Source organism: Musca autumnalis, unplaced genomic scaffold (assembly GCF_047663935.1).
Source record: "Musca autumnalis isolate F117 unplaced genomic scaffold, ASM4766393v1 scaffold_1, whole genome shotgun sequence".
NCBI classification, from domain to species: Eukaryota; Metazoa; Arthropoda; class Insecta; order Diptera; family Muscidae; genus Musca; species Musca autumnalis.
The window spans coordinates 311162996-311185444 of record NW_027411644.1 but is presented as its reverse complement, the minus strand read 5'-3'; the positions used below and the strand labels follow the sequence as shown (position 1 = coordinate 311185444).

Sequence of the window (22449 nt, the reverse complement as noted above, 5' to 3'; positions counted from 1 at the left end):
TCTACGTTTTTAATCTTGTAGGGATTTAAAGCCTATGATGTTCCGTATCAAACACAGAAAAAATTATGTTTCTAGCTTTTCGCGAAATAATTTTCTGATAATTTTTCCGATAGTACTATGAAAAATAGGCATTTATTTTCGGTTATCAGGATAGAACAGTCATTTTATTTTCGCGAATTGTAGAGATATTGTCGCCGAATTTTCTTTCAGTCGATAAAGAGGGACTTTCTTATCATTTTTCACCAATAAAACCATATAAATAATTCCTCGGACGCCGAAATAACAGCGTAAGCGGGTTTAAATTGACAGATAATTGAAACATCTCGGAATATCAATAAGAGTCGCGCAGCTTGTCATATTTCTTCACAATAAGATAGAATATAACACAGACAACCTCGACGGATACATTCGAGTGCTGCGGATGCTGATAACATGGAACATTTTCAAAATAAGTATGAAAAACGTCAAAATTTCTTGTAAAAACCTTGATGTCTGCCGTTTAAAGGTTTGGAAATATGCTTCACATTTAGAGGAAGATAATCTGATATGAAAACAACCACTATTTTAATACACTGAGCAAAATTTGAGTACTTTTTAAAAGCAACTTACGCAACCTAAAACCTCAATTTCCATGACTGTGTTTTCCCGCGAAAACGGGGCTTTTACATATGCGAGTTCAGTTAAAAAAACGACTAATTCGTAAAATCCGGTATGGAGAGCATAACCTGGTCTATTATTATTGGAACATAACACTATTGAGAACAGTCGCGTTTGCCGAAATAAGAACACATATAAAATGCAAAGTCCAAAGGGTGTGTTCAATTTGAAAAATGTGCTAAAATTTACCTCAGCGTATTAAAATAGCTGATGTTTTCATATCATATTATCTTCCTCTTAATGTGGAGCACGTGTCCAAACCTTTAAACGGCAGACTTGTTCGCGGAAAAATCATTTTATTGAAGAAAAAATCCAGGTTTTTATAAGAAATTTTGTAGACTTGGGTCATCTAGTTCACTGAGCGGATCGATCTTTCTCGTTCCTTTTTTCAAAAGGAACTAGTTCCTTAATATCGTTCCTTCGTTCCATATAGTTCCATTATTTATAGTTCAATGGTTTCATTTGTTTTCGTTGTTATACTCGTTCCTTTGGCTCTTTTATTGAAAATGTATAAAAAGAACAACAAACATTCAGGTAAGATTGTTAAAAAGTAGAATGTTTTTATAATTTATTAAATATTTCTTTTATATTTTCAGGTTAATATAGATTTTATTCATTCCAATGGGAGGTGGTTAAGTCATACATTTAATATATAATGTTCGGGCATTGATGATGAAAAGACATCGTTTTTGCTGTTGGCCCTGGAGTGGGGGCTTATCATTGACAATGAGTTGGTGACTTTATGTTATGGTGGAAAATTTAATACAAATGTATTTAATATTAATATCGTGTTACACTACATTGTAGTTCTTTCAAAAAACTAATGGGACCATTGCAATCACTATGATGAAACTATGGCCTTGATACTTGAGTGTGATCGCAAATATGATGAAGATTTCTTGGAATGGGCCACAGACTCTCCTAAATATGTCAAAGCGTGATGTCAAATTATTTATAGATGTACTACGTTGTTTAGAGGTAAATTTATATCGAATTAATTTATATTATTTAGTTTAATATATATTCACATTTAATTTTTCGTAGAAGTGTGGACACGTAGAATGTTGGGAGTGGACACGAATCGATTTTTTTAAAAGAACATTTTGTTCGCGTGGATAAGATTTTTTCAAAGGCCGGCCATATATGAAATAATAAGGTAAACTTATGCCAAAACCAAGGTTTTTAACTTTCGGGTCGTGGATGCCATTCCATCGAACATTATGGTTTTTCTAACACGATTCGAATTTAAATTCGTTCGAATTACTAACAAACTGCTGCCATTATAAATTTGAGTTCGAATCGTCTTAGTCAAACAGACCATTAAAGACATTTTCAAGGTGTATTACTTTACTTTCATATTAAATATTCATTTTTTTCTTTTTTTAACCTGCAGGAGGATACATGTGTCTCCCTAACCAGAGTCAATCTGATTCTTGTGCCGTGCATCTTCATGATCATCAACATCACATTTACAAGAGGAACCAATTTAAATCATAAGAATAGTATATAATTATTATGTTCCAAAAACTGCAAGAGTATTCTTATCCTTTATTCATTAACTAACTTTTAAAGGATAAATTTCATAAAAATAGGTTGCAGTTTTTTGAAAAAATAATGGAATGTGAATGAAGTTTGCCTTGAAACTACCAAACCAGGTGACCCTATGCCCTTTATAGTAGTTTGAAGGGATTATTATATACAATCAACACAGAATCCATTCCGATAAATGGATGTATGTACTTGCTAACTTGAATTGTGATTTGCAGACATGGAAATATAATAGCTAGTATTAATTTCTTAATTCTGAAAATAATAAAATTTAATTTTACTTCGAAGCCTAAAAAACAAATTGTTTAATTTATTTGCAAGCGCCCACATATGTCAACAAGTATGATAAATTTTGACAAGCTCGTGACAAAGAAGACATTGTCGTTCTCATCATTTTCATTCATAACTTTCGCCTTGAGCAAATATATTTTGTTTTCTATTTTACTTTGTGTTTTGACGTTTCATACTACCATCAGTTGGGCTGATATGGCTACATTGTTTCCTATACATTGGCGGTTAGCTTACCTGTTTTTTAAATCAATTATAACGAAAAGGACATATTTAAAAATTTGAATAATAGTAATTCATTTATTTTTCTTCAAAAATCCAGATAAAATCTTATTACTAAAAATAAAAAAGAACAAATAGTGTTCTGAGGTACTTTTTCAACTAATTTGAATGTGTTTTACACTTTAGTCTATAATTATATTATTTTGAAGTGTTCTACATATTATTATGGAGAAATACAAGTTTATTAACCTTTGTAGGTTTCAATAATGTGCGCCTATCTCTTATAATTTGCCCAGTGGCTGAAAATATGCGCTCGCACGGCACGGAAGTTGCAGATACACATAAGCGGCGCAAAGCCATTGTGTACACTCTGGGATATATATTCTTGCGTTCCTGCCACCAATCCAAGGGATTCATTTTCCGGTCAATGTATTCCTCATTGAGGTATTTATCGAATTCCCTAATGCTAGCTGCAGTGTTGCTTTCAGGTCTTATTGTTCTGTTGATATCGTCATCAAAGAACTTCCAAAAATCAAACTCTGAAGTAGTTTGCTGATTTTCTGCAGCTACTGAACTGTTGTCATTATTGTCTGAGTTTGGCAATCTTATCCTGCTTATTTTTTCCTTCAAGTTCCTAACGGCCGTTTCGTAATTGAAGTTGCTCCTGAAGGCCTTTCTTTTGAACCGTGGGTCTAAGATTGCGCTTTCTGCGTACAGTTCATTTTTTTCATATTCTCCAAATCGGGATGATAATTCAGACCTCAAAGATGATATCATTTCAGCTACGCTGACATTACTAGAGGACATTGAGGCCATAGATTGGTCTAAAATGTTGGATAGAACCAACACTTTGGACAGTGTTACGCATTTCTCCGCCGAAATTTCCACAGTCATCTGGTAAAATGGCTTAAGAATGGGAAGAATTTCTTCTATGATGGACCACTCATGTAGCTTTAAGGACAGCTCTGGTTTTGTCAACGACAATGTTGTTTGAACGACAGTTTTCAAGCCACAAATGCGTTCCATCATTTCATATGTCGAATTCCACCTAGTATCGACATCCTGCTTGAGCTTTAGAATGGGAAGACCCATGTTTTTTTGAGCATCAGCCAGCTTTTTCCACGCAACAGAACTCTTATGGAAATATGTAACAATATCGCGGACTTTGCAAAGGATCTCGTCGATACTGGACAATGAGTTTTTAACCACAAGGTTTAGAGAGTGTGCGAAGCAACCCATCCAACGCCATGTTGTAAGTTTTGCAGCAGCAACCACATTTGATGCATTGTCCGTAACAATTGCTGATATTTTGTACGATATTGAAAATTGGTTGGTAACTTCCACTATGGCTTTCGAAATATTGTCTGCAGTATGCCTTTCTGAGAATTCTATACAGCACAATAAATTCGACTTTAACTCATTTCCCTCTACAAAATGGGCAGTTATACCTAAATAACAACAATTTGTCTTCGAGGTCCATCCATCCGTTGTTATACAAACAGCATATGCCGCCTGTACGTTTCTTTTAACATCCTCCAGAATCTCATTATATGTGCTCTCAAGTAGATTGTTGGACAATGTTTTTCTGGTCGGCAAAGTGTAATTGGGGCAATGCGAAACGAGGCTAACAAAGGTTTTAAACTCCGGCTCATCAACAATTCGAAAAGCATGATGACCTTTAGCTATCATCTTTAGTAATTGTTGATCAATTTTTTGTGCTTTTCGTGGAGGTGGAGGCCTTTGTATATATTGTGTAATGTTTCGTTGGGAAGTGGTAGATGGCAGGGCACTAACAGAAGATTGCACGGCGTTGGAGCAAGTCTGCATGGAGCTGGTGGATGGTTGCTCGTCATTGGTTGATGCTTCAATTATTTCATTATTTTCCTCATTCAAAACATTAACATGGACTTGCCTTTCAATACTAATTGGTGTGAATGGGTGTCTCCTCTCCATGTGTCGTTTGAGGTTGCCCAGTGATCCAGAGGCAATACTCAGTGAATGTTTGCAATATTTGCATAATGCTCTTTGTGGGCCGTCTTCGTCAAAGTGGACCCAAATTGCGCTGGTTTTGGCCTTTCTTGACATATTAGTTTATCCACAACTGTAAGATTAAGTTTTCTCTTTCCAAACAATAAATATATTAGAATATGCTGGCTGACTTCTCCGCTTTTGAATTCACCAATATTGCTAACAAATATAACGAAACGAAGAACAGTTCATTCGACATTCATTTTTTACGCAGTGGCATCTCCATTTTCATAACACTAAATGAAAACTTTACAGAGAGCGTCTAATTTTACGTCAACATTAGATTTCCTTTACGCGCAAGAATCATCAAAATTTTCAATATAACCTTTATTACGTTTAACGTACTTTGTTGCAATTTCTAATTTTGACTTATAATTAATGCATAACATAAACTCACTTTATATTTGCACCTAGAACAACTATTTGGAAAAATACGTAATTTATTTGACAGATATTCTATAGAATTGACAACTTAAATGACACCAAAAAAATCTAACCAAAATAAAGTATTTTCCTTTTATAACAATTGTTTCAATTAAGAAAATCATTTAAAAAAATCAATCATTTACAATAAATATAAATCATACTGACAACCCAACCGTTAACATAACGCCTTACGTTCGCAAAGCAGTTTACAATATTCCTTATATTCATCTCGTGTTCTCTTATTATGTTTATTCGCTTAAAAGTTCAGTATGTATGTGGCAGCAATATGGCAGCATTGATATCTAAACGAATGAACATAATAAGAGAACATGATAATATAGTAACGAAATGTACAAAAGGAACGAGATGAACGAAAGGAACTATATAAACGAGCGAGACGGATATCGTTCCGATCGTTCCAGACTCGGAATAGTTCCTTTGAACTAGTTCGTTCCGGAACTACCCAACTCTAAAATTTTGATGTTTTTCATACTTATTTTGAAAATGTTCCATCTTTTCAGCATCCGAAGCACTCGATTGTATCCGTCGAGGTTGTCTGTGTCATATTCTATCTTATTGTGAAGAAATATGACAAAGATGCGCGACTCTTATTGATGTTTCTATTATCTGTCAATTTAAACCCGTTTACGCTGTTATTTCGGCGTCCGCGGAACTATTTATATGGTATTATTGGTGAAAAATGATTAGAAAGCCCCGCTTTATCGACTGAAAGAAAATTCGGCGTTAATATCTCCACAATTCGCGAAAATAAAATTACTGTTCTATCCTGATGACCGAAAATAAATGCCTATTTTTCATAGTACTATCGGAAAAATGATCAGAAAATTATTTCGCGAAAAGATAGAAACATAATTTTTTCTGTGTTTGATACGGAACATCATAGGCTTTAAATCCCTACAAGATAAAAAACGTAGATTCATTCGCTTCGGGATAAATAAGCTAACATTAACAGAAATTTATAGTGGTAAATATTCACTCCTCTTTAAACAAAAATGGCGCTGAATGGCGCTCTCTTTAAAAACTTTTTACTCGACAAATTTAAGCGTGCAAAAAATAGTAACATGGTTGCCGGCGTCTGATTGGCTGATACGCCGACTTTGACATTTGTTGCAGTTTTTTTGACGTATTTTCCATTTTTCCGTTCCCGAACTATTTCAAAAAACTTTTATGTGTGAAAACATTTTTTACAGTTCTCCCTTTTACGAGTTTTACCATGAAAAAGTACGGGAACGAAGCTACAATTTCATCCATTTCAAAAATAAGCTTCGTTCCAGAAGTAAAAAGTTTTTACACATTTAACACATTTTGAACATTTTTCCCCGATTATACAACAATTCCATTTGTAATTCGAATTATTTTATTATTAGTAATTCGAATTATTCTATTTGTAATTCGAATTATTATATTTGTAATTCGAATTGTTTTATTTGTAATTCGAATTATTTTATTTGTAATTCGAATGATTCCATTTGAAATTCCTTATCGCTCCAAAAGTAAACAACAACAAATCGAATTTGTCCATACTTCGCACATAGTGAAATACCAGACATAAATGAGGTTTTGATATGGACTCTATCGGTACACTCCTACGGGTACCTCCCACACAAAATGTGCAGTTTAAGACCTGCTTTCAAATCGCCTTGATTTTAGTTGCATTCACTTGTAATCTCTGCCTCAATTACGACGATACAAGTTCTTTCAGGGGCAAGTCAATATTGTTGAGAAAATAGCCAGAAAACTGTAAATAACCCCAATGGCATCATGTGTAATGGCTGGAGCGCACGATAACTCTCGAACAGGTCAATCGATTCGGTCCAAAATTTGGCTTTCGTAATATTTTGTCCAAACTTAGTTTAAGTTCGAAGATTGGTTATATCGATCCACTCCTTCCGATACCTCCCCCACAAAAGTTCGGAAATGTTCGGAACATTTGTGCGCACGATAACTCTTGAAGGAATTAACCGATTTGGTCCATACTTTGCACATCGTGAAATTTCTACAGACTTAGATGATGCTCCAATATGGACTCAATCGGTCCACTCCTTCGGGTAGCTCCCACACAAAATTTCGGAAATGTTGAGTTTAGGACCTGCTCTCGCATCGCTTTGATTTTTGTTGTAGCAACTTGTATTTACTGTCCCCGATACGACGCTATAAGTTTCATCAGACGCAAGTCCATACTTCTTGAGAACATAGCCTGAAAGTTGCAAAAAAAATCCTATGACACCGTTTGAGGTGGTTGGAGCGCAAGATAACTCTCGAACGGATCAGCCGATTCGGTCCAAAATTTGGCCTTCGTAATATTTCGTCCAAACTTATTTAAAGTTCGAAGATGGGCAATATCGGTCCACTCCACCCATCCTCACAAAAGTTCAAAACGTTTTGCTAAAATGGTACGCACAATAACTCTCCAAGGCAGAAACCGATTTGGTCCATACTTTGCACTTGTATGTGCTGTTCCCATTACGACAGTACAAGTTTTTTCAGGGGCAATTCCATACTTCCTGAGAAAATGGTCCCAAAAGGTGTAAAAACCCCAATGGCACCATGTGTAATGTCTGGAGCACAATTTGTACTTCGTAATATTTTTACCAAACTAAGTATAAGTTCGAAGATGAGCCATATCGGTCTACTCCTTTGGGTACCTCTCTCATAAAAGTTCCAAACTTTTGGCTAAAATGTTACGGGCAACGGGTTTGGTCTTAACTTTGAATCTCCTAATATTTTGTCCAAATATAGTGTAACTTCGAAAATGGTCCATATTGGTCTTCTTCTAAGGGTACCTCCGCCACAAAAGTTCATCATTTATGTTTATGTGAAGTTTTCAGCCTGTTCAAATATCCTTTGGCAATTTATTCCGATGCTACTTCTCGCGGTCCTGTTTACAGCGATATTATGTTTTTCATGGGCGAGTCCTGACGTAGTGATCCAAAACATGAAATGATTGAAAGGCGCGCCACCTATGGAAAAGAAATGACTCCCAAAATAAGATCCACTTCTAAAATGGGCCATGCCGATGCATTCCTTTAGGTACTTCCTCCGCAACACTTTTGAGCTTTGTTCCAAATATATACTTTTGTCGATAAGTTCGTACGTCCAAAACGGATTTTGATTGTTTAACCTGTAGTTGAGCTGGCTATAGATGTACATAAGTTTCAATTCACACAGTCTGAGGTTATATCTCTGTCAGCAAAGCCGACTGATACTTTTTTACTTGTTTCTTCTGTTTTTGGTATTTTTTTCATCATTGCTAAATAATCGTCAAAAAATTTCGAAAAATCATTTTTTTTACCCGAAGAAATTAGTCTTGCAGCCTATTGTTGAAGAGAACGCCATTATTGTTCACTTTGTCTTAAAAATTGCTACCATTTTTTACCACTTTTTGGGGTTAAGGAACGTTTTGCAGGTAACAAATGGTAAGAAATTGTAAAAATGGTAACCTCAGTTAAGTAAAGGAACACAACTTAATTGAAACATGGTCGAAATATTTGATATTTCGACATATAGTCTCACACTGAATTAATAAAGTACATACAACTATATTAGCAGCTGCAGTAAGTACCTCTACTTCTTTTAGAACCAAAAAAATTCAATTTTATGCAGCACACCAAAAGTATTTAAAAATTCAACCTGTCTGCCTTTATCGATTGATTCCTGATTGATTTAGTGTATTGTTATTCATCAAATTTCAGACTCCATTGATACACACATAAACCCCGATGTCTTACCACAGCAATAACAATTAAAAACCACAAACAAAAATATATGTACATAGCCTTTTCCCATTGCTTCGCTGTGTGTATATCATAGCAATGGTGGTGGTATTGTTGCCACCAGCCCATGCTTGAAACCAATATTTTTTTAAATAAATTGAAAATTGTTTCAACACCATCAATAATAGTCGTACAACAACCAAAAGAGTTGAATAAAAATGCCGCGTAGTCGAATATTTAACAACAAAAAATGTATTTAAAACACAAGGATGTCGTCTGGCGAAATGCATTGTTCTTGTTGATCACTTTATGTTGCATGTTTGTTGCACAATCAGCAACAGAAGTGCGGTGATAGCAGCTGGACTGCACCGCAAAATGTTCCAATCCAGCAAAAATTCTGGATGCATTTCAAAGAGACAGAGACATGAAAGTGTAAGCACACACACAAGCAATCACATACCCACAAATAGGTAGCTATGCATTCCGTTAGGTCCATACAGATGTGACCATGTGAAAAAGGACAATAAGAGCATGAAAATTACCCCAGCGTGTTAATTGAAAAATATGCCGAACAACAATGCAAACGATTCGCCGCCGCCACACTGAACAGTGAAACAAATTGTCTATTGTCGATTTGATTTTGATGAACATTGTACTCGTAGCTGTAGTAGTGCCCTGTGGCTGCTGACATACTAGATTTCTATTTTTTAGTCCATTAAACAATTTATGCAAATATTCAGTGAACCAAATAATTTTAGTGGTTGAACGGATTAAGGACTTATATTGCGGCAGAAAAAAAGCGTCCAGTTAATGTAATTGCAACGACAATTACGATGCTAATATTTTATAACGTAACTAAAAAAAGAACTAACAACCAGTTTATTGATTTGCCTCATCCCAGATCACCGTGCTGCATCAGCATTGTTAACCCATTGACATTTATCCATATGCAAATATACAGTAAGCGAACAAAGTATTATAACAAGTCATGAAATGCATTCTGTCAGTCACCAATATACATATTTCGAAGACCCTAAACTCATTGAAATCGTTGAAGGTCCATACTACCCATACGAAGACACCAATTTAATAAGTAAAAAAGTATCTGTCGGCTTTGCTGAAATGCCCTCAGCCTGTGTGCATTGAAACTTAAATCTGTGGGCAGATCAACTATCGGTTATACAATAAATATCAGTTTCCCCAATAATTATATATTTAGAAGGTTTTCAGAATTTGTGGTCCACTTTAGACGTACGAACTTGCTGACAGCAATATACATTTGCATTAAAACTGAAACGTGGATCCTATTTTGGAGTCATTTTTTTCCGATAGATAGTTCGCCATCCAGTCATTTCAGCAGGTCATAGTATTACTTAGAGGTTTTGGACCACTACGTCAGGAAGCATGGATTTGCCCATGAAAAACATAATATCGCCATAAGCGGAATCACAGAATAAATTGTCAAAGGATATTCGAACAGACCTTAATTGCACTTAAACATAAATGTTGAACTTTTATGGGGAAGGTACCGTAAGGAGAACACCGATTGGACCATTTTCAAAGTTAAACTACAAAGTTTGGACCAAACCGGTTGTTAAGTTCAACTGGCATAGCGCGGACCATTTTAGGGAAAAGTTTGGAACTTTTATGTTGTAGGTACCCGAAGGAGGGGACAGATATAGCCCATATTCGAATTTTATCTAAGATTCGCAGAAATATCACGATGTGCAAAGATGGACCAACTTGGTTACTGCCTTCGACTGTTATTGTTAGCACCATTTTCCCAAAAAGTATTGAACTTTTTTGGGGGAGGTATTCGAATAGGTGGACCAATATTGTCCATCTTCAAAATTAAACAAACTGTGACGTAAGGGATGAAAGATACCAAGGAACGGCCCTGACCGGCATTAACATGGCAAAGCCCAGGATTTATCTTGGTGCCTCTTTCATCTCAAGTGAAGAACGTTAAAATCTTGGGTTTTGGGAATCGGGTTTGGGAATGAAAAAACGAAAGAAAAGAAAAACAAATCCCTCTAAAGTTGACGAACCCCGCAATCGTTTAAGGACCATGATCTGCGAATCTGCACTTAGAATGTTCGCACAATTTATAGAGAAGGTGCAGTATACGCATAGATTCAGCACGAACAGATGCAACGCGGAAGGTGGTCATCGGTAGGCTGCAAACACAACAGATAGTCACAGAATATTCCACTCAACTAGCCCAATTGCTTAATGAAAGCACTGCTCGTCGCGATAACATATCAGCACAATAACAAAATATTGCCCACTCCATGCAAACAGCCCTCCATACTTGGATACCAGAGACCTCCACCAAGGAATCCATGGTATGACCAGGAGTATCGTGCTGCTACCGCAGCACAATTAGTAGCAACGCGAAAACATCGAGATGTACAGGAGCCAGAATGAAGTCCAAAAGTTCTACCAAAGAGTGAAACATCAAATTGATGGATTTGGTACGGCACATCCTCTGTAGAGACCAGCAAGGTAATTCGGTAACTGATACAGATAGAGTCCTCAGGATATGAAAAAAAAAACATTTTTTTCAAACTGTTGGTATCCGATAGTAGCGAAGACGGCGAAGATACCACAGATCTAATCCCAGAAGATGGTATTGAATGGATACCGCCCAGCCAACATGAGGTAAAGACGGCAATAAACCGGCTGAAGAAAAATAAGACAGCAGGCAGACAGCGACACGCTGATAAGGTGTATGCATCAGCTAGTTGGCACCATCTGGCAGGAAGAACGAGTACCCGACGATTGGAACCTGAGCATCCTGTGTCCTGTCCACAAGAAAGGAGATAAAATGTATGCTCTAACTATAGGGGCATAAATCATTTCCCTATTGCCTACAAGGTGGTGCCAGGAATATTATGCGAACGACTAAAGCCTAAGGCCAATGAAATAATTGGACCATACCAATGCGGCTTTAGACCTGGAAAATCTACCATTGACCAGATGTTTACCCTGCAGCAAATCCTGGAGAAGACCCAAGAAATGCAGATCGACATCTACCACTTTTTTGTCGATTACAAAGCAGCCTTCGACAGTCCTCTACGTTTAACGGTATACCTGCAAAGCTCATTCAGCTTTGTAGTATGACATTAACTGATACTCGGTCCTCAGTTAAAATAGGAAAGAACCTCTCCGAAGAGTTAAGTACCAACAAGTAAAAAAGTGTTAAGTTCGGCCGGGCCAAACTTTTTATACCCTCCACCATAAAATAACCTAAATGGAACAATTGGTTTCCTTTCCATTGGGAAAGCACTTCGCTCCTCCGTCACGTTACTTATATAATACCGTTTAACTTTAGATAAAATCAAGTTCCGTTAAAAATTGTACCTAAAAATCTCAAAATACGGAAAATCGGGAGGTACCGTTATATGGGAGCTACATCAAAATATGGACCTATATTGACGATATTTGGTGTATAAGTTTCGTGACCACTGATAACCTCATATGTCAAATTACAGCTAGTTTGGTTAAAATTTTTAGGTAAAATCCTCAAAATACCTATATTGACCATGTTTGGTGGATAAGTGTGGTGGCCACAGAGAACCTCATATGTCAAATTACAGCGAATTCGGTTAAAAATTGTAGCTAAAAATCTCAAAATACGGAAAATCGGGAGCTACCGTTATATGGGTGCTATACCAAAACTATACCAAATCAAATTACAGCTATTTCGGTTAACATTTGTAGCTAAAATCCACAAAATACTGAAAATCGGGAGGTACCGATATATGGGGGCTATACCAAAACATGGACCTATATTGAAGATTTTTAGTGGATAAGTTTCATGGCAACAGATAACGTTATATGCCAAATTACAGCTATTTCGGTTCAAAATTGTAGCTAAAATCCTCAAAATACCGAAAATCGGGAGGTACCGTTATATGGGGGCTATACCAAAACGTGGACCGATATAGCCCAACATCGAAATTGACCTGCCTGTACACAAAAGATACATCGTCCCAAAATTTCAGCGCCTTATCTCCATTTTTGCGGATGCTAGAGTGATTACCACAGACGGACGGACAGACGGACATGATCTATACATTAATTTTTTTAATTTTAAATTTTTTAATATACCCTCCATACAATGGTGGAGGGTATAAAAAACGTGTACGTATGTTCACAAATTTTGATGAACACGTGTTCTGATCACAAGGTTCGCTAAGTGCCATATTACAGTCAATTTAAGTGGAAAAAGTAGATAAAAACTTCAAAGTACTTGAAATACTGCGATACCGTTATATGGGGTCTATACCTAAACGAGAAGTATTTGGCAGAGAAATTGTTTGACCCTTGGGAACCATAATTTCAGACAATTTAGGCCGAAAATGTGCATAAAAAGTGATAAATACATAAAGTCGGGCGGTACTGTTATATGGGGCCTATGCCAAAAAGAGGGCCGATATAGGGGAACTTGCAATATTTTACCTTCCTATCTCAATGTTTGAGGACGGTAGAGTGATTACAACTGAGGAACATGGCTAGATCGACTCAAATTTTTACCCTGATCAAGAATATATAGAACTTTACAGGGCATATACAAACCGTATGAATCATTTTTTGTGAAGAACTTTTTGATCTCTAGAAATGCTAAATTCAAGCTAATTCGGTCTGAAATTGTGGTCATAGACCCATACTTATATATACCAAAATGAATGTCTCGACGAGCTTAGTCGATCTGGCTATGTGTGTCCGTCCGTCCATCCGTCTGTCCATCTAAACATTGTAATCACGCTACAGGTCGCAATTTTGATCGTATCCTTACGAAATTTTGGGTGTTGATGGAGGTCCCGGAGAGGAAGAAGCCTATTGATTTTGGTAATGGTCGGATAAAATGTATGGGTCGGAATGGCCAAAAAACTTATTTGGAGAAAAAGTCAAAGTTTTTTCCAAAGCGAATATCTCAGATTCTATACGGCGTATACCAAAGGAAAAACCTGATAATGAAAGTAGAAAATATCACCTTCTAACAAGATTGTCGAAATTGGCCAAACAATGAAGATATCACAATATTCGCAAATAAAACCTAACTTTTCATTTTAGCTATTTTTATTATAACGACGGATATCACAGCTTCGGTTGGGGGCTTTCGAAAACAAGGACTGACTACGAAAGTAGAAAATCCCATCTTTTTTTTCGAAATCACGCAACACGTCGCAAATTTGATCGGATGGATCATCACGAAATTTTGGTGGTTAATGGGTCAAGAAGAATTCTGATTTTGGTGATGGTGGGATAATATTCAGGGATCGGAATGGACAAACAACTTATTAGGAGAAAAATCAACGTTTTTTCCAAAGCGAATATCTCTGCTTCTGTAAGTGGTATACCCAAAGCAAAACCTGACAATGAAAGTAGAAAATATCGCCTTTCTAACGATGTAAAGTAGGTTGTCGTAGGTGGTCAAACAACGAATATATCGCAACAGTCGCTAATGAAACCCAACTTTTAATTTTTGAGACCTTAATTATAATGACGAATATCACAGCTCTGGTTAGGTACCTTCCAAAAGGTACATAACCAGAGCTTCTACAGACGCTGGGATATCCCAATTTCGAATTTATGGAATTTTATTCTGCTTCTGTTGGACATATTCCTAGGGCAGAACTTGATAATGAAACTAAACCATCTAAGCTTTTAATTAATACAAAATGTGGCACATATGGTACAATATCAGAGTTATTGCAAAAGGCGGCAAGCTTTCACAATTTTAATATTTTGAAGTCTTTACTTTAATGACAAATACCTCTGCTTCTACTTGATGTATTAAAGACATGTAAAATACTAATCAAGAAGACCAGCAAAGCATTCAATCAGTACCAAATAGATGTCGGGGTAGATGCACAGGCGTTGTGGTGTAGGGTATCACATAGTCGACCCCGTCTCGACTATAACCGTTGCTCACTTGTTTATACTTTTAAAATAACAAGCGCACATATTCGGATCAGTTACAGTAACGACGTTATAGGTTCTATCATCCTTCTTTCCGGGATTCCAGGGTGACTTAACCATTTGCACAATGTACTTAATCGTCTACCAATGTTGCGTTGCTTCAGGTGTCACTTTTTCCGTTTATGTTCGCCAACAAACCTGCTTTTCCTTTTCATTGCGAAGAAAATCTTAACTTTTCCAATCATGTTGGTCGTGTACTGTAATAAATTGCATATTCCATATGTCAATCTGGCTCATCATAAACCTGGGCAAAAAATTTTGTTTATTTTTAGTTAATAATTTTACCAAAGAATTTCCAATAAAAGGATATTTTTTTATGTTGTTTTTAACAACAACAAAAACCCATAACAGGGCTTTATTTGTGGGTTTAAAATAAACTGAAAACTGGTTGATTCATCTGGCTACTACATAACATGTTAGCAGATTGTTCAACATGATACATACATACGTATTTAAATAGAGTTGCCGATAAAGATATTGATTTGTGTATAATGTGAAATATCAGTGATTGAAAGAAATGTTAAAGATATTGATTGACTTACTTCAATTGTAGGTGTAATGTATATATGTAATTATTTACATAACTTATGTATGGATTTATAAAAAGTATTTTTCATCTTCTTTGAACATTTATGGGAACCCTATATGTTATATTTATCACGTTAACAGTAGTTATCGTTTATTGAACACATTCACTGGGAGGGGTATGAGTTGGAAAAATCCATTAAATAATAATGAAAATGTTGCATTTTTTAAATTATGCAAATTGAAATTGTTTCGTTTTTTCATCGCAACTTTCGCAACTTGTCCCTTTAAACAAACATTGTCAGACATAAATGTAATATCGAATGGGTTCGATGTGGATAGTTGTTGGTGTGATGCAGTGTTCTCCCGATTATTTTCCATGGTTCCATTTGAATGAGTTTGTTATCGAGAACAATACGCTGACCCATGGGGACAGTTGTTAAATTTGTCAGATTTTTCATGAGAAAGGTAAAATATATTATGTTTTTAATTTTAGAACAATTTAAGGAGTTCACTAGTCGAGATCCTTTGTTGATTGAGACATACTTTGGTGACTATAACAAGATTTAAGTGGAGTTTTTATGACTTCGTGACCAATAACGAGGGTAGCAGTGAGAACTTGGTCTTAATGCCATAAGTATTGGGACATTTCGTCGCCCATAAAAATGTTATCACGATCCGAGAGAATTTTTTTATTTGTGTGAAGGATACCTAATGCATGGTCCGACATTGGTTATTTTGAAACTTTGTCTACATTATTAAAAAGTCCCTCTTTTCTATAGTTATGGTACTCAGCAGCCATTTTTGTTGGTAGAGCTTTTAGGTCACTATGTCAGAATGTACCATCAAATAACTCATATTTACATATATGCCTTTCTCGTAGGGCATCTTTAGTCATCATATTGCCACGACCCAGTTAACGCTACAATGCTAGAAACATTTAACTATATAGATATCGGTTGGCTAGTACACATTCATGTATCAACGCATATTAGTCTATACATATTTCGAAGAAAATAAATCAGATCACAAAGCTTGAAATAAACATTTGGAACAAAAAACAGCGTTAGCAGCACACTGCACCTTCACAGGACACGTCCCTGATTTCGACGACATCAAAGTTTTAGCTCAAGAGAATAACTACCAAAATCGCTTCACTCTTGAGATGTTGCATATAATCAACACACCTACAACCAAGCGATTAAATTACACTATGCAACACTGAAAATGCAACCAACTTCTAGTATAAATTTTTTGAAAATACATATTTAGACTACAAAAACCCTAGTAGTGTTTTGTCCTGTCAGATACAGTTCGGATTTTAAGGCCTCATCTAAACCGGGCTAAATCTACACGTTTTTGCATTTATCAGACCTTTATCTCAGAAACGAATGGAATATTGTAGCCCAGTACTAGTAGAACTTATCTTCTGATAAACCCACGTTAGAAAAACTCCATCTACGGCATCAAAATCTATAAAATATAGAAAATTTTACATAACTGCTGAAATTCTGGTCGGTATGGCCTAAACTATTGGGAGTTGAACCAAGTAACCTTTTGCAAAAATCTTCCAAATAAAGTTCTCAACAACTCTTTAGAACATTCTGAAACTCTAAAATGCTTACTTCATGTTGTTTCAGCAGTATTTTGCATCATATCTTTTACAACACGTATTTCAAACACAGTTCACACCAACAGTTTATTCTTGCATTTCGGATTTCACGACATTATTGATATTTTTATTAAATCGTCGTTGACAAATGTACTGAAAACAACAGCATAGAGGCATTTTACAACAATGACATGTTCTGAAGAGTTGTGTATTACACTCAAGGGAATATTTTTCCAAAAGAAAATATTCAGAAAAAATTAACGGTTGTGGAGATACGGTGCGAAATGTATAAAAATTGTGGAATTTTTGCATATATTTTGAAATTTGAGGCAATAAATGCAGTTTTTCGAGTTCATTATTTCTCCAAATATTTTATTCTTGTCCTTATCTACAAATTTGCTTCAGAGGTCAGAAGAAGACTCGCATTGGTTTCAGAGATATAGCCCCGAATTTCTTTAAATCCGATCTGGATCTCGCACAACAAAACCCAACTAAGGTTTCTTGTCGTTTTGGGTTTGCACAATTCAATTCAATAAAATTTTTTTATTGAGTCTTTTCGAAAAATATTAAGAAGTTCACAATTGCATAAAAAATAATAACTTAAAACTATTACGTGTTGTATTAATTACAATATGTGAATGTAAAATAATCATTGCAGCAACTAGCTTATTTTATAAACTGGGGAAACAGGTTAAATAGAAACTGTAATGGTATACCGAGCTTGCTCCCGGCTCTTTCATATCTAGAGAGCGTGTCTCAATTTAATTGACTTATGATATCCCTAACCTAGCACAAGATCGCATTAAAAATGTTGTACAGTGTTATAAAACAGACACTGACAATTGCGCTCAAAGTTACAGACATGTAGTAAATAAATATCGATCTGCTAAACTTTAGTTAAAGAATGTATTTTGTACGGAAAACAACGATCACTTCCTTTAAGTAAGTTTTTAATGTTAACATATTCAGAAAATTGTTTGTAAAATTTAATTTATTATAGTACCCTGAGGATGACTGGAGATTCCAGTCGAAATATCGGAAATAAATAAAACTTGAAAACTAAAGACATCAAGTCTTTTACTAGAAAAGCCTATAGCCGAACTATACAACAACATAATAAACCACAAGAAGGCAAACCATACAAATACCAAACAGAAAATTTTTCTTATAATAATTGTTCCACAAACATCCCATACGGGGACAAGGGAGACTTGTCTCATATCAATGAGTGCACCCCGATTAATATTAGTGTTTGTTTTATGTACGGGTTAATTCCATAGACCTGGTCTTAGCGCCGGTTACTGTCAGACCGACTTCGCTAGATTATTTTTCAATTTGTCCAAAGGTGACTGTTTCGGGTCGTTTTGATCCGCCTATGATGTTGATGTGATCGGGGTACACTAGTAACATTATTTCGTTATTGTATACTAGCAAAGTGCCCGATACTGCGTTTAAATTTCTCCATCAAAATTTTCAACATAGGTCCGATTAAAGACATTTTTAGAAACATTTTCGGAATTTCTGAATCTAAAATTGTAGAGAGGAAAGATCCGTCCGAACTTAACGATTTTTTCCTGTTTGTATATACATTAGCATCTCGTATAACCTTTTCACCTTTGACCTTATTCGGTTGCCGAAGGCGGCTTTTTAGTCTACGAATTGGTGGTATTGGCGTAGAGTGAAGACGTGGTCTACGGTAGATTCGGCAGGTCTAAAACCGCAACGTACGGCAAAATATTCAATTCACCATAGGATTTAGCCACTAATACACTATGCCTAACTGCAACTTATATGCGATGCGCCGCTGTAGTTAGCAAAAACCGTCTTGTCTCATTTGTTGTGCACAGGACATAGCAGACTGAGGTTCCAATCGTTGGGTATGTATTGCACCACCAAAAATTTTGCTTTTCAACTGATGCATACTCCTTATCAGTTTTTTGTTGTAGCTGGCTGAAACACTATGGTGTCCGGTCAATCTGGTACGAAAGAATCCGTGTAATTACCTTATAAGTGTTTCGCTACCGGTCTTGAGCAGTTCAACAGGCAGCCCAATAGCCCTCGCTGCATTGCTGTTCTTCTGCCGATTAATTGCAGTCATGACCTCACTTTGGCTTTCGGGTAAATACTCAATGCCGTCGTTTTTGATTAGTTCTGGCGTATCTTTATCTCCGCCCATATTCGGTACCAAAAGCTTGACGAAATGCTCCTTCTACGTCGTGAGTACGCTATCTGTATCAGTGACCAGGTTGTAACATGCATAAGAAAGCGCTAAATCCATAGTTTCTTCTAGGGATACACACAGAATCAAAGTTTGACAGTTTTTAGCCTAGACGTACTCAGGACAGTTTGATATACGACCATGTGTTGTATTGTTTAGAGAGACTTTAAAGAAAACCAGTTTGCAAAAACAAAAGGAATTTACTTGTGAACATTTTCGTCCGATCATTTTTCACAATTTTCGGCGTGGATAAAATAAAATTTTTGTATGTTTATAAAGGAGCATCCTACAACACTATGAACAACTGGTTTAATGGTCATTTGGCTAACATTTAATATTGAATGAACACCTGGCCGCCAGAAATTGGGCTTTTTCGTTAGATCCAGCACATTTTGACAATCGCTCGAAAAAGCTCTTGTCGGTTGGTGCAAAGAAAGTGCGGATAAGTACGATCGCGGTGCTTCAAACGACGCACATTGGGGCAAGATTCCAAAAAAACGGAGATTAATTCAGGGAAGCATTTGGGTGATCTAATGTTAATATTTTTCGAATGTTTGCACCTCAATCAATATAACGGAACACAGTTTTGGTGAAAATTAAGGGATTGGAGAGGTATAATCGAAGCCCTCATAAATGGATACCATAAAAATTATGTAGTGTTTTTACGGTTTTGCCTACATTTCTTATTTGATTAATCTAAAATCTTCTAATATGATTAATTATTGGTTAAGCTAAAATTTGGCAAAAAATGTTTAAGTTCGGTCAACATTTTAGTGTAGCTCCCATACAAAGGTATCTCCCGATTTTATGTATTTCGAGTGTCTTGACCACATTTTTAGTATATTTATCTGCAAATTAGGATTTATGGTTCTGAATGCCTAAGAATTCATCGTGCGAAAATTTGTTAATATAGGTTAATGTTTTGGTATAGCCTCCACATAGAGGTACATTCAAATTTGGGGTTTTTCGAACATTTTAGGCATATATTGCAACTAAACTGTCTCAAATTGTGAATTGTGCATTTTGAAGGGATCTCGTTTGGGAATAACAGCTACTTTTTTAACTGAAAATACTTTTCGAAAATAAGGAAAAATTTATACATTTTAAATTAATTTCTAATATGTTTCTAAACTTCTTTTGTCATAAATATATTTTTCTAAGATTCTGATATCTATATGAAGTTGAGGATTCCATTCTAAAATTACCACTTTTGATGCGTAAAAAATATTACACTTTATACACCAACAAAATTTAATTTTTATGGTGCTCTTCCAATTATTAAACATTGTTTAGCTTTAACACAGTGTAACTGTAGAAGTAAACAATATATGATCTTGACATTTTGGTTAGAGACTTAGAATTTTGTACCATTTTACCATGTAACGACAGTTATACCAACAACGGAATTTAATTTTTTTAATTAATCTCCATTTTTATTGCGATTTCACCCCTTGTGCTTCGCCATAATTTCACATAAATCATTATATATAGTACCTATAACATAATGGTGGACGTTTACACAATGCCTTATGTAGGGTGAACGCAGACATTAAGCCAAAACACGACATACTGTATAACAACAACATTGTTCCACAACATCCCATACGGGACAAGGGAGACTTCTCTCATATCAATGAGTGCACCCCGATTCATATTTAGCTCAATGATATGGGACCTACTGTTTATCGCCGAGTCCGAACGGCGTGTCTTAAGACACCACTTATGGAGAAGATTTTCAAGGCTGTAATACTCAGGAAATGTCGCCAACATTACTGAGGGGTATTTTGCCACCGTTGAAAAATGTTTGATGTTGCTTGGCCGGGGAATCGAACCCCCGACCTTCTGCGTGCAAGGCGGGCGTGCGTACCATTGCACCACGGCGGCACCCACTGTATAACAATAATAGAGAAAATTAAGACAAAAACCCCAAAATGCAAAAATTTGACCGAAGGCTATTTCCACAATTTTTGGCATAACTCAAAATGCGCAAGCAAGACTCAAGTTTTGTTTGCGCAATATCAAAAACAACAATAAAGATAAAAATAAAAAAATACTCACGACCTCTTTTTTTCTTGCCCCAACGTGCAGCGCCTTTTTGACCGGATAAAACGTGGAATTGATGGATCATTCGCCGTACAGCCTTGTCTTGGCACCCAACGACTTCTTTTGATTTCCGAACATCAAGAAAAAAGGCTTGGTCAACAATTTTCGTCGCCAGAAAATGCTGTTGAAGCCTTTAAAAACCATGTTTTGTAGGTGTTTCAATCAAGTCCCTGTAGACAATACAACACATGATCGTATGTCAAACTTTCCTGAGTGTGTTTAGATTAAAAACTGTCAAACTTTAAAAAAAAAAATCAAAAATGTCTACACCTCTTCGTTTCTCTTCGAGAAATCCCCATTAGGGCTATAAGCAAAAAAAATACCACCACATAGCCGTGTAGAGCATGGAAAACTATTATGAAATACGGTGTAAATTTTACTCTATCGCGAAAAAAGTTTCCGCACCAAATGCATGGAAGTTCAGAAATGCATTTTTTAATTTTATCTGTTATAACAACATATTTGCTTTTCATTAAAATTTTTATTTTTTTGTAATCTAATTTAAAATCATTATCAAAGCCTTCTGGACCAATTTGATCTCAAATCGCGCCATTTCGGAGCATATAAGAAACTTTTGACTATTGCAATTTTTGGTTTTTCTTTATAATCTCGTGAATTTTATGTTCATATTTTTTGTACCTATCGGACAAGAGAATTTGGGGTCATTTGCAACGAATTCGCGAAAGTTACAGGCTGTTTTTGTTGACCTTGCCTGTGAGAATTGTATTTGTTTTCTACAAAAATACAACACCAGTACCATGTGGGGAATTTTGTCCTAATAATGACAACGCTTTTCTAAGATCGATTCGATGAAAAAAGTTTCAGCACCGACCGCAATTACTAAAACCCTTTTGGTATTTTTTCTACTAATAATAATTTTAAATTTGCTTTGTTTGAATAAATATTTATAGACAAAAATACATTTCTCACAGGCAAAGTCATTAAAAACGGTCTGTAACTTTCGCGAATTAGTTGCAAATGACACCATATTTGCTTGTCCGATAGGTACAAAAATATCAACATAAAATTCACGAGTTTATAAAGAAAAACCAAAAATTACAATAGTGTCAAAAGTTCCTAATATGCTCCGAAATGGCGCG

General features: G+C 35.8%; 1 protein-coding gene across 3 annotated transcripts in view; it reads left to right on the top strand.

Annotated features, from left to right (window-relative positions):
- Positions 1-22449, top strand: part of LOC141389952 (uncharacterized) — a 57815-nt gene that overhangs the window by 9014 nt on the left and 26352 nt on the right. The window contains exon 1 of one of the 3 annotated variants that reach the window (XM_073962238.1): positions 17957-17970. The exons of 1 other annotated variant lie outside the window; for it this stretch is intronic. Coding sequence is in view for 1 of the 2 variants with exons in the window: in XM_073962239.1 (XP_073818340.1) it covers positions 19125-19146 (22 nt within the window). In the remaining variant the exon portion in view is untranslated. Of the gene's footprint in view, positions 1-17956; positions 17971-19075; positions 19147-22449 lie in introns of those variants that run through there. One more of the 3 variants, XM_073962239.1, reaches the window with a different exon arrangement.